We start from the raw sequence: 13,784 nt of genomic DNA, 5'->3' as shown, positions 1-13,784 counted from the left end.
AATGTGTGACAAAGCTGTATCTCTGTATTAGGGAAGTTCTTAGGAAAAATGTTTGGAAATCTGTAAATGAAATCCTGACCATCGTAAACCTGTCAGACAGCAACAGGATTGGTGGAGTTAAATTTAAAGCCCTAACACACCTACTTGTACATTGGAAGAGTCTTTATGAATTTTTATATAGGCTAGTTGATTTATTTACTTCTAGGAATATCCCACAGCAGAATATTTTCCACTCAAATTGGGTGAATTTCTAAACACATATTTCAAAACCAGTCTCGATTAATAAAGAGCCTATAAAATAAGGGGTGTAATGTCCTTGTCTGAATTCAGTTAAACACATTATTTGCAATAAGGGGTCATATGATTCATTATGTTTTATTCATTTCTAATGGCAGAAAACTCTGAAAATGCTTCCATTCATACACTTAACAGGAGGGACTTGGTTTCATAATGTTCTGTTCTAAATAATAAAACCTTTAATTCTAAGAAACCTTCAGAAATAAAAATACACAAAGCATATGTTCAGCCAGACCCAGTAATGTGTCATCAGCGTATTTTGATCTAAACTGGAAACAGAGATTTTTAGTAAAAAGCACTGCAAATTCTAGCTAGGCAGAGTTTATTGCTGCCTGCAAATTAGTTTTAAATTCCTGGCCCAAGAATAGTGAATTTTATTATTCTTCTCAACACTAACTGCCCATTAATGTAGTATGAGAGTTATTCATTACTTTTTCCATATGTATTTATACAGACAGGAAGACACTGTACTCTTGAGTCTAAGTCATTTTTCCATAGGAATCCTGGAGTGATGGTTAGGAGGTGGTGTGATGCACATGCAGGCAAACACACAATCATCCCAGAGGAAAGAAGGCAGAATGATTTAGTCACCCTAAAGGGAAATATATCTACTGATATATGCATTGGGGTTATGTTTTTGCTGCTTTGTTGTTAGGCAAAGCTGAATACATTTTGTAGGTCTGCTCATATTTTTCCCCTGGTGAACACAAAGTAATTTTTGATAGTTTTCCCTGGGGATATTTTAGCGTGATTTAATTATGTGGCTTTTTGCTTAAATACTTAGAAATTTATAACAGCATATGTACCTGGACATAAAATAAACACATGATCATTGCATGTTGGCTAAGAATAGTCTTGAAGCTGCAAGACTTACTCTCTGGAGTTTTCCTTACTTAAGATTGAAAGAAGTTGTATAATAATATTGTCTTTGTACTAGACAGCCTCAGGGAACCTAGATGGCTTTACTTTGGGATGGGTCCTATTTTTACTTGCAACCTCGTCCATGAGAATGTAGCATGGAATAGGAATGTGGGGCTTACTAAGGGTGTTTGATCTCCTTCAGATACTAACGTGGTTGTTTGCTCCAAGAATGAGCTCTGACTGCTTTGATACAACAGGCAGTGGTACAACCATGTTTCCCCGTCCATAATCAGGTGGTTGTTGGACTAGGGAATACTATGCCGTAGAAGGCTGAAGTCCTTTATGCTTTTCTGCCATTGTGATGGTTTCTGACAGATGCTGCAGTTTTTCAAGATAGTGATGATTGTGTTTCTCATGGGTTGTGTATTTGGATTCAGTTACTGAGGTGGCAGATTTTCCACTCTAGAAAGGATGTACAGAAAGCAGTTTTTAATTTTCAGCTAAAATAAAATTAATGAAGACAGGATAAGAGCTGAAAAAAAACCTGCATCCCTCTGGGAAATTTTTGATGACAAACATGTCTTTCTGTCCAGCTTTGTCTCTGTAATACAGTCTCTGAACTGCACTAACTTATTTCTATCATGCCAATGTGTTTTCCTGTTTTGTGTTTTCCCTTTAGGCCAAAATTGGATCTGGAAAGCTCATGGGCCCTAAAGGTGTTTCTGTGGATCGTAACGGACACATAATTGTAGTGGACAATAAAGCATGCTGTGTCTTCATCTTCCAGCCAAATGGGAAAATAGTCACCAGGTTCGGTAGTCGAGGAAATGGTGACAAGCAGTTTGCAGGTACACTTGATGGTAATATGTAAATCCCCTTTTCTTGCCTCTTCTGCTCACATTTGCATGAAGTTTGAGCATGTTGAAGACGCCATATCCTACTTGCTTTTCCTGTAGCAGAAAGGTTCTACTAAACATACAGCTCCTATTCTCCTCAGCAGTTATTTAATGGGTCAGGAAAACTGCAACATCTGTTCTGCAAATGTAGCTGCAAGTAGATTGTTTTATCTACCTCTCTGTGCCTGGAAGCATTTAATATCAGTGACCCAAGAAAGACTGATCTTAACTAGCATTTTAGAAATGCTTTGTAATGCCCACATCCAGCTGTTCATGATAATCAGCTCAAATACTGTGCTTTGTGTTTTCTAGTGATCACACACACACTAACTAGTATCTTAAGTGGTATCTTCCCATTAAAAAATCAGTGTAAAGACTGAGATTAGGAAGACAGTTATGCAAAAGGAAAATGCCACTTGGAGGAAATTCCCACTTGTAGTCAACTGACTGCTTGCACATGGTGTCTTTCACTTAGAACATGCAATTAACTTAAAACAAACAAACGACAACAACAACCAACCAAAACTGATGTATTTTGAGTGAAAATCTCTTCTTTCAGAATTCAAAATAAGATGCCAAATTACATATGCAGGTTGTTTTGCAGGTGTTGGGTCACTGAATAAGTAAGTTATAGATTGGTCTGATGTTCTGAGTGGTTCACAGCATAAGAGAGAAATAGCATCAATGGTGTAACTGCTTATTATTTAAAAATTGAGAGCTTTGCAGTGTCTTACGGTACAAGTGCCATATATGTAATATATAAGAGCTCTGGCTCTAACACAGCTAAGTGTCACCAAAATTTTCTGAGTATGTCTATTTTCTTTTATTTCAAAATTTGTAAGAATATTTCCTGCAAATAAGCGTGCAAAGTCTGTAACAAAGCTTTTGAGAAATGTATGACTTCTTCTTGGTGGTAGGCTACATGGAATAGGTGAATTGTCATCACATGAGTATTTTCAGTGTAAATGTTTTCATTCTTTTTATAGTTTACACTGAGTTCTGACCTTTTAATAACTCAAAATAGCATCAAGTATTTTGATTTGGGTACTTGCTTGTTTTCAAGCTACCATTTGTAAGAAGTGAGCACACAAAGCATAGGAGATTTCAATGAAGACTCCGCATGGACATGTTTAAGAACTATTTTCAGTATATACACAACTCAATGCCTAAGCACAGCATATTTTGTCTTGTTAATAAGCACGAAAATATCTACATAGTTATCTGTATATGAAATGGTTATTATATATGTATATATCAATGGTTATTGATAACACAAGCTGACAACTGGTTGAAAAATAAACTACTTGTGTTTACAAAAAGGCATGCCGAGCTTTTTAAAACATGAAGTTACTCTTAATTCATAATTGATATTCCCAATTTGACTATTACTGATCAGAAGCCAAAAACAACATTCTGGCAGGCTGAATAATATTTTTTATTTAAGCAAACTGTTTTTGCTAAGTGGGGTTATTATTTTTATTTTAATTGTCCTTCTTTGCCTTGCAGGTCCTCATTTTGCAGCTGTAAACAGCAACAATGAAATTATTGTTACAGATTTTCATAACCATTCTGTCAAGGTACTGTCAGTTAATGGTAACTTAGAAAGCTTTTTGTTTTATCTTGGTAATTTCTTGGGGAGACTGAAGTACTTTTGAAAACAAAGAGAATACACTGTATTTGTATCAAGTCAGGCTGCACATTCAGAGACCTTTGCATGCAGTGCATTGCATAATGGAGATGCATTCCATTGCTTTTGGTGCCATTATAATGTTGTCTCATTCAATTGCTTAAATATAAGTTGCACCTGAGATAAATAATATCAGCTTAGTTATTTTTTATTAGCTCTCTGCCAAACCTGTTATTTACTCTGTGTTCTTTCCTATTTTAAGTTAAGTCTGGTAACTTTTTGAATTTCTCAGGAAAAGCTTCCAACATCCTAATGGAACAAAGTTACAACAAAGGAAAGATACCTGACAGTCTTTAATTCCATACCTATAAGCTTTATGATTACTGGTTCCATTTACAACCCCTTCCTCTTAGCAGCTGTTTTCATCAAGTACCTTTCGCACTGGCCACTAGTTCTTATGCCCATGGGAAGTTGTGACTCACAGCCTATTAAACAGTCATAGTAAAATAGGGTGGTGTATTTGTCTCAATAATAAAGCAAAACAAGGATGCTTGTTGGGCTGTCATCTTGTGACAAATGTATGTAAAAGATCTACAGGCCATTTCAGAAATTACCTACCCATGCATGTTTCAGGCAATGAAACTCCCTTCAGTCATTTTCTGTGCTCTTCTTCCTTCCCTCAACATGCAGCAGGAGCAACAGGAGGACACAGGCAGTAGAACACTGTCCTACCTCAGTTCTCAGGCCATGTGGGCTAGTCCCACACACCAGTGAAATCCCTGGGATTTCACTAATGGCTGCCTGTTCTGAGTGAACACAGAGATGAACTCTCAGTCCAATTCTTTAGTGTTGATAACTGAAATGGTTAATCTTATCTGTTCACCTGAAATAGAAAATCACTGTCACTGAGCATAGGCACCCTCATGTCCTGAGCAGTGCTGAATCATCTAGCTTTTGAACAGGGATCTAGATCTTTTATCCTTGGGAAATTAGAGTGGAAGTAGCAACTCACATGGTTTGGATTACAACAAAGAAACCAAGACTGCTGCAGGAGCTCTAAAGCACATCATTTAGGTGGTTTAGCAGCAGGAGGCCCATGGCTCTATAAATTACCCTTCTACCAGCAAGGCTTACTGTGGTAAGGACAATGCCTGGAGAGAGTTAACAAGGGCAAACTAAAATTATAAAAAAAGCAAGTGAAGAGATGTAAAAATTGTGGCATCTTAGTGAATTTATAATTACTGCATTCCTAACGAGAACATAGCATTCCCATCTGTTTCTGTTGTGACTCAATGGGACAAAAATATTATTTGTTACAGTTGGGTACTAGTTGGTAAAGATTCTTATTTTTGTGTGTTCTCTAAATTGATACAGGCAGTCAACACTTAGAGAGCAATTAGCAATCTGGGTGATGCTGTTATCACTTGTTAGATGGTAGGGGAAAAGCAGACAGTAAAGTTTAGGTTCAATAATAAAGAAATTTTACTGTTATGGGTCCCAAAGTCTCTTTATGCCACCAGTGTCTTGAATTAAACATCTCTCTCCAACCAACCTTCATGTTTTCCCTCCTTCATGAATTTTCCATGGAAAATCCTACTCAGTGTGGGTTTTGCTCTCATTTAGTCACTCACCATCCTTGTCTTAACCCAAGAAGAAAGCAATATATTTTTGCCTGTTTATTTGTTCATGGGTTTGATTTTGGGTTGTTTTTTTTTGGTTGTTTTGTTTGTTGTTTTGGGTTTTTTTCCATAATAGTTGACTTTTTTCTACTTTATTTCATTATCTAAGGCACCAACCTGGTACTTCTTCCCCCATATGTTTTTAACTTTGTTCACTATGGGTGTTCAAGAATAGGATGACTTCCTAATTTCTTTCACCTTCTTTGCACTTCTGTGTGCACTTGTCACTTGTCAGGTCTTTGCATTCTCTTTTGCATCCCACAGCCAGTCCCTAAGAATGCTGTTGGACCTTGTGGAACAGCTGGGACAGGGTCTAGGATGGGCCAAAAATAAATAGGGACACTATGGTAGTGTGTAAATGACAGATCCAGTATCTCACTGGGTCCCATTGGTGCATCCAAGACACTGACAGAATTGTCATTGATCAGTTTCATCTTTCTGCCATCTAAACCTGGTAACATCACAGAGAATTTGTTGATGAACTGTCTGTACAGAGAGCAGCATGCTGCAATTCTCAGTATATGTTGATATGAAAGTCAGAGAAGACTACATCAGCTTGGCTGTGTTTCTGTAAGACCAACTCCCAGTCAGCTCTGCTTAATTTAAGATGCACAAACTGCAGGATTTCTGGGGACATCTACCACTGTGTCTGAGCTAAATATGAGCTCAAATGAGAAGGGAAATATTTCATGGTGTAATAGAGCTGGAGGAAGAGATGGGTACCTTTTCTTGTCTGTTCAGTATGTGTATGTGTGTGTATAGGGATAGAGGGGTTGTGTTCCTGGGAACTCCTCGATTCTGTTTTGTTAACAAATGAACTGGTAGTGGTAGATGACTAACATTTAAAATTAATTCCATATTCAGGTTTTTGTTTTAACTCATGCAGGTATTTAATCAGGAGGGAGAATTCTTACTGAAGTTTGGATCAAATGGAGAAGGAAATGGACAATTTAATGCACCAACTGGAGTAGCTGTAGATTCGAATGGAAATATTATCGTAGCAGACTGGGGAAACAGCCGGATACAGGTAGATATTTGTGTGTTTCAAAGGTGCTTATTTAGGAAAACTAATGGATTGGTAACTGTGGCCACCAAAGTCTTCTGACTTCCCAAGTAACAGGATAGCAGCATTAGACATGATGTTGTTTGTGGTGGTCTGTTCACCTGATGTGTTCTGATGTGGCTATCAGACCAGGGACTTTCCAGGGTCATTGATAGCAATTCCAATAGTTACTGTGATCAAGGCTCTTGTTTCCAAGTAGTTCTCCAAAAGCTGTTTGATGGCTTAGGAGGCTTAGAAGCATTGCTGAGATTATAGTAATTTATCATCATCATAACAGAATACTGGGGACACGGTGGAAAATATGAAAAAGCAAATTATCTATAGAGGTCCTGAGGCAAATGGAGCAGATTTATATCACCTTTTTTAAATGTTGAGAAAAATTTCTGCTTTTATGTTATGAGAATTGCATTCTTTTTATCTTTCAAGTGCTAATCACAAAGTCATCTTATTTGCAAAAGAACCTATAATAAATAAGTGCATGTATTTTTTTCACTGAATATAAAATGAAAGAGCTGAGTTGTTCTCAGGAAGCACCGTCAGCACTGGAAACAAATTCTTGGTTTTCTCTGTGTGGGAACCTTAGAGTCCTGCTAGCCAAAACAGTAATACTTGTTAGGAAAACAAGGTGTTGGTTGAGTTCCTGAATGAGTCATATTTATTGTAGCTGTCTGCTTTTAGAACCAGGAAGAGCTAAGGTGCTTTTTAAATTTTTTTATTTCGTTGGATGTTTAATTCTTGCCAGACATCCTGACAGCTTTAATGAGTTCTTTTAGTAAGAAAACCCATTTTTATTGGATCATATTTTGCCCTTGTTTGTTCTAGCGTATGTCAGCTGTTTCAGAAATGAGATGTGTGATGGTGTAATTGAGAGCAGACTCGTGTCTGCTATTTTTCTTTTTTATTAACATCATTTCTTCTGTGCTTTCTCACCCTCAAAGGTTTTTGATGGAAGTGGATCCTTTTTATCCTACATTAACACCTCTGCTGACCCACTTTATGGTCCCCAAGGTCTGGCCCTTACTTCTGATGGCCATGTTGTAGTTGCAGACTCCGGAAATCACTGCTTCAAGGTCTACCGATACTTACAGTAGCCATGAGCTCTGGAGCTGAATAATTGTCCATCCTTAAGAAAAGACTGGTCCTAGAGATCCAATGCAGGGTATCTCCCACTTTGAGTTCATTTTTAATAATGAAGGAGTCTCTTACAGGCTTCTTGTGTTAATTTCCAAACTTACTTTGTTTACACAGGACTTGCACCTCCTAAGTTTCTCACTGAACTTTTGTTGTGAGGGTTAATACACAGAATCTTTAACTGAATTCACAAAGACAAGGTGATATTAAACACAAACTGCAACTTATGGAACTGGAATTAACTAGTTAGGCAAAAATGAGAAAAAAATTGGGAAAAGTCCCCAAAGCTTTTTGAAGACTGCAAAGGGTAGCTCCTGCTCAGAGCTTCCAAATTTGAAGAAGTATCACTGTTATGCATTATTTAACCCAGAGGTGATCCTGGGAATCTTCTAGATCTCATTATCGTTGTAGGTATTACACTTTTAACATTCTTCAGTCTTGCTATCTGTAACAACTAAGTCCTTTTAGTATAAGGTTAAGTCTCACAAAACCCATCTAGCTCTAGCCATCAGACCTAACACAGCTCAACGTTCAGCACTACGAGAATCAATGCAAATTCCCTGCTCATGTGGGATTAATGAAGGATTGTTTCACATGCTTGTTTTTCACTCTTCCTCTTGCTCAGTGTGCTGGAAAGACTTTGCAGAGCCCTGATGTTTCTAAAACTCTGGAAAAACTTTATTGTAGTGATACATTAGTGAGAGCTGGATTCCTGTACAACGACAGACCTTTTGACACCAAACTAGTTCGTTAGGATCAGGGTTATTACAATGTTAACTCAGTTAACCTCATGTGTGCCACTCTTTCATACGCATTCATTGCCATGTTCCCTTAAGGCAACTCATTGTATTAACCGACAAAATAAAATGCAGCGTCACACAGGACAGAAAGCCAGAAGAGGTACCCCTATGGAGGACCTACATTGTACAACCAAAGGAACTGTGGTAAACAGGGGTTGTATAGGAAAGCCAAGGGTTACCAAAGCTATTTGGTTTTACTTGATGAAAAATACATTACAAATAAGAATGAATTTGAACCAATTCCTGAAGTCCTTCATCAAAGGGAATTTTGTTAGAGGACAAAATAAGGACTGTGAGATTTGTACCAATTTGTTTGTATGTATGTATGTATGTATGACTGATTGAAACAGAAATAAACTTTAAAAAAGTAAATGTAGCTTATTTCAGCAAACTGGAACGTTATGTATGCCATTTAACAATGGCAGTGCTCTGAAAAGCGTCCCTCCTTCTTCCTGCCAGATCCCTCTACTGTGTTCTTTGTTGAAATATTAATTTAACTGGAAATGCTTACAATCATATGACTTGTTCTGTTTTGAATGCTTTTTTTTTAAGTGTGAACTTGTCCTTTATAAACTAGCATTGGCTTTATTCTTACTTCTAAATCCCATGGTCAAAGGATGAATTGCTACATAGCCTAGTATAGACAGAGTGGTGCTCACTCTTAAACCTCATTTGAGGAGCTGGTGAGCTTGCTGCCAATGCCCACAGTAGCCTGGGAAGTACTGTCTTTCTTTTCTCATTTTAGGGCCTTGAAACAAAAGGGCATTGGGTCAGGAACAGGGGAGTATATTAAGCATGTTTGCAAAATTGAAATAAATCTTTGTTAAATTGCTTATAATAAGTATTTGTCTTATTTCTAAACCATTAAGGTTGTTGTTTCAATGAATTTGAGAACATTAGTGTTTTTTTTTTTGTAAAGATGTATTTGACTTGTAAAATGCAGAGCCCCAAATTCTTAAGTCTGGAGTTTGTTTCTTAAAGATGTTTTCTTTTCTTTCCAGTGTTTGTTTTTTCACATAGAGCCAATTTACAAATTCTCATGCAAAGAAGAGTTTTCTTATTTCACTGGAATAAAAATTCTGTGTATAAGGCTTAAGGTTTGGATTATATAATGCAGCTAAGAAACTGGTGGTTATGTTTTTGAACTTACAAAGACCAAGTCTGTTATTACCGAAAGAACAAAATATCTTCTGCTTGAACTGAGTTTGTCCTAAAATTCTTTAGATGATCTCTCAGTTGTTAAACAATAAAGTATCCTATCAACATTTAACTAAGTGGTAGATCAAATTTTCTGATGATCAAGTAATTTTCTTTGAAGTGTCCTTATAAGCAAACTTCTGGCAAGCAAACAACTTCTGACATTGGAATGCCCTTAAATGGCTAATTTATCAATGAAGAAAAGGTATGCAGCATTTTAACTGCATCTCTTAGCGAAGAAAAGAGGTTGCAAAGGTTGTTTGAGATAAAAAGAAAATGAGAGGTGTGCTGCTGCTGTCAGTTACCAATACTACTAATAAAATCAAGTTCCAGATTTGGATTCTCAGAATGTTTTACTAAACTTCCATGGTTTCCACTCAGGAAACATTGCCAAATCTTCTGTTCTGAGAACCACAGAAATCAGACCCTAACCTATAAATCAAAACATATAATGAAGACTGTGCTGTTCCGTGTATTGACTTTTCTCTCAGATGATTTTCAGTCCCTTTGTTTCACCATTGTTTACTTGGATTTTTTATAACCTTTGACAACCCAGTGTGTCTACACGAAATAGGGAGTTCTGCACACCCCCCTTACAACCCACCTAACAGCTCTTAGAGATGATGTGGATTTTTTCTTAAGATTGAATAATATTTTGGGTTTTCAGACATTAGTGAGGCTTCAGACATTATCACCAGAGCAGCACTTAATTGAACATAAAAAAAAAAAAAAAGTCACTAATTTGGAGTTCTTTCTGAGAGCAAATGCTGCCCATTACAATTCCACATTTAGTGGCACAGGGCATTCCCTTCTAAGGTCCGACCTTATCTGCCTGGCACCAGGAAACTGAGAAACATGCTACTTCTGTGGTGTGCTTCTGAAGCCAACTTAGCTAAAGTGCTTGGCTTACACACCTTACAAAGAGAGACCAAAGCAGAAATTCTGTTCTAAAAATCTGGCAGATTCTTTTCTCATTAAGTGAACATCACAGTTGTGCTACTTGATTTGCTGAGTTGTTAGCAATTATTAAAGGCCTTACAGGCATTCTGCTGCCAGATTTCAGGTATAACCAAATGATCCCTTGACTTCCCCAGAATGCTAATTGACTAGCACAGCATGAGTGGTGAACAATATATGAGCTTCATTTGACTAATCTTTGACTCAAAAGTTATCGCAAAAGGTTATCAGATCTTGTGTAATTTGGAGCATTTTAGGACAAACTAGCCAACGGTACTTTCGTTGTCTTGTGAATAGAATAAAGAATGTGCTCAGATAAATCCAGCATAGACAGTCAGAGATTTTTACACAGGCCACAGCAATGTAGCTGAAAAAGAAAAGGAAAATGGTTTAGGCAAGCATTCACCTAATGTGTATGAAGAGTTATTTGTTAGTAAATGCTCTTTTGTTCTGTAAAAACTAGAGGACTTTTTATTTTATGTCAATATCTTTTATAACTAAGGATCTAGTGTTGCCATAATGAGAACTACAAGTGCCCCATATGTTGTGTTTGCTATGAAGAAATGGCTTTCAGTTGTGGGTGCCAGGTAGTTATCAAATCATGATGTATGCTGAAAAGTTTCTGCAGGAATTGTGAGCGGTGATTGCTTTGACTTGTTTGTGGAGAGTATACAGAAGGTATTTGTGCTACAGAGTATGAAGATCATTTCCAATGAATGTACAGCAGTTCAGTTGACGTTTGCGAGCAACACGGCCTTAAGTCTGACACCTTTACTTTGGTTTTATGACATGGGAATGTTCCCTAAGCTGCATAGTTTATGGCAGTAGGCCCTGTTAGAAATCTCTACCAGCTGATAAGCTGCAACTTTCCAGTTCTAGGAGTAAGTCTTTTTTCTTGATTTTTTTTTTTTAAAAAAGGTTTTTGTACATTCCATCTTTGGATCCATCTCATATGTTTTGTGTACATGTAAGCCTTGCACTCTCTTGACACTCATAATGAAACATTCTTCTAGTTTCGGTTCCTTTCGTTTGGGTTGGTTGGTTTGTTTTTTAAATCCCTCTGAGGCTATATACAGACTTTGTCTACTTACGGTCAAGGATGAAAGATGCGCATCAAAGTGTTTGTGTGTGCGTGTGTGTGTGTGTGTGTGTAGTTTTAGCTTCCTGTGTGCCACATTATTCTTGATGCTTTAGCCAACAATTACAAAAACTAATTACTCTGTCTTGGAAATGTAGGAAAACCTGAATCAAATGTGTACCTTTACCACGCACAAAAATTTCAAATAATAAAAATAAAGCTTGTTTCCTCTGTTTCATGGTTGAGGATTTATTTTTCATGTGTCTCATGCTCACTGTGCCTAAAAATGGCCCTACACTGCAGGTAATTTTTCTGAAAGAAAGCCCTGACACCACAGGTCACAAGCCAAGAACACTGGGCTTGTCTCGAGTGTATTTAGCTTTTATGTAGACACTGAAGAGGGACCTGGGTCTTTCTTGGTAAGAAGATAGGGAATTGGTGCTTCCTTGTCTTCTCCCTTACTTCTTCAGTCATAAGAATGAACATTTCCATTGCTGGAAGTTAGACCATCAGTAGCAAGCTTTTCCATTTGTATCATGGAAGTACACAATACCTTTCAGCTATGCCATGCTACAACCTTTCAAGGGCCTGCTGCAGAAAACTGAACAAATTCTTGTAGAACAAAAAATTGGTCTTAGGAGTTCAGTTGGACTCCTTTCCTGCAAGAACAATTTTTCAGCTCATGTCAACTTTTTTTTTAGATAGTAAATGTCTTCCTGGTCACTGCTGAACTCTTCAAATTTGTATCCTTTGAGAACTCAGTGCGACTGGAACTCACTCAAGAAGTAAGGGAGAGCCTTCAGATGCCTCATGTTGTGGGAAACAAATCTCACTGGAGGGACCTAGGGGTCATAATGAGGATGTGTGTTTGCTTGGTCTCAGGACACTCAGAAACAATATCTTTACCCTGAACCCTCTAATGTAATCAAAAGGCTTGCTTTGTCTGCCAGATAGAAAAGTCCCACAGCTCAAAGCAGAGCTGTGTTGGTTTGACATTCAGAATTGTAGAGCACCGATTCCTCCCCATGCTATAAAGACTATCGAAGAACAAAGGAAATGGCATGGGATGTCCTGGGAGCTGCAAAATGACCAGCTGACTCTTGTTGCATTCCCAGTCTTTTCTTCCTAGAATTTTTTTTATTCTCTGGATTATTAGAGCAGAGGTTTCCAACCAGTAAGCAAAATCAGACAGACAAGCAGGGTGCTGTAACTGGGGAATGCTGCCCTTTACCAGGAAAATTCTGCAGTAAATGGCCAACTTCCTCTTTGGCTTTTCTGTGGTATTTATTCAAATATCAGCTCAAATGCTGCAACAGAAGTCCTGCAAATCAGAACCCAGATCCCAGTCTTACCAGTGAGAAACAACAGCAGGGAGAGTAAGGCCAAAATAGCAAAAGGGTGAATGTATTTTAAGCTCTCATCTTGACATAATCAGGATCTTTCTCTTCAGAGTGATAATCAGTCACATAGCATTCAATGTTCAAAGGTGTTTATTTTTTCCTTAGGCTGAAGTTCTCTCTCACATCCAGCTGTGCTGTTCTGCAGTTAACCATCCCCATAGTTTTGCTGCCAGGTCACGTGAGTGCTCCCTAATCTGCAGCAGACAAATCTATCTCGGTGAACTGGAACAGCCAATGTAATCTCTGTGGACACACAGTGTCTCTGGGCCCCAGCTGTGCTGGTGCAAGAGATAGTTGCCACTGCTGTTAATTGCTATCTCCAGATGAAGGCTGTTGAACTTCAGATCTGTTGGCTGAGTTTTAGTGAAATGTCTAGTTACCAAAAACTAGTATTTAAGCTAATCACCTCAGAGAGTTGGTAAGCTCTGCTAGCAAAACTGTGGCAGCACTAAGTGTTGGAGGAGGACCAGTTTACAGTCCAAACACTCATCTGAGGATGAAATGTGGCAGGAAATGCTGCAGAGACAGGCCTCTATTTCGATTACTCGTGGATCACATTGCTTCCTGATAACCAGCCACATCCTTCCACAGACTGCTTGGACCTTGGAGTTGGTACATCCTCCCATGGGTGAGCATGTCCAAGACCTCTCCTCATCCTCCACCCTCTAGCTCTATTGAAGTATCTTTCTACTGTCAGTCATAGGGATGTTGTGGGAGGCAGCCACAGATCTGCTAGTCACCTTGAATTCTTCCCATCTGATGAAAAAATAGCTCCTGTAATTAAAGACAGCACCATGG

At 38.1% G+C, this 13,784-nt stretch overlaps 1 protein-coding gene across 13 annotated transcripts in view; it reads left to right on the top strand.

Annotated features, from left to right (window-relative positions):
* The window catches only part of TRIM2 (tripartite motif containing 2), a 124,450-nt gene extending 112,628 nt beyond the window's left edge, over positions 1 to 11,822 (top strand). For 12 of the 13 annotated variants that reach the window (XM_068137263.1, XM_068137261.1, XM_068137265.1 and 9 more), the window contains 4 exons: positions 1,838 to 2,018; positions 3,561 to 3,631; positions 6,247 to 6,387; positions 7,362 to 11,822. In XM_068137263.1, coding sequence (XP_067993364.1) covers positions 1,838 to 2,018; positions 3,561 to 3,631; positions 6,247 to 6,387; positions 7,362 to 7,514 — 546 coding nt within the window. In that variant the 3' untranslated portion in view covers positions 7,515 to 11,822. The remainder of the gene's footprint in view (positions 1 to 1,837; positions 2,019 to 3,560; positions 3,632 to 6,246; positions 6,388 to 7,361) is intronic. The other variant, XM_068137260.1, reaches the window with a different exon arrangement.
* The last annotated feature ends 1,962 nt before the right edge of the window (positions 11,823 to 13,784 follow it).

Source organism: Melanerpes formicivorus, unplaced genomic scaffold, assembly GCF_026170545.1.
Source record: "Melanerpes formicivorus ecotype bairdi unplaced genomic scaffold, bMelFor1.0.p_v2 SCAF_4, whole genome shotgun sequence".
Lineage (NCBI taxonomy): Eukaryota > Metazoa > Chordata > Aves > Piciformes > Picidae > Melanerpes > Melanerpes formicivorus.
This window is presented reverse-complemented; position numbering and strand designations above follow the sequence as displayed.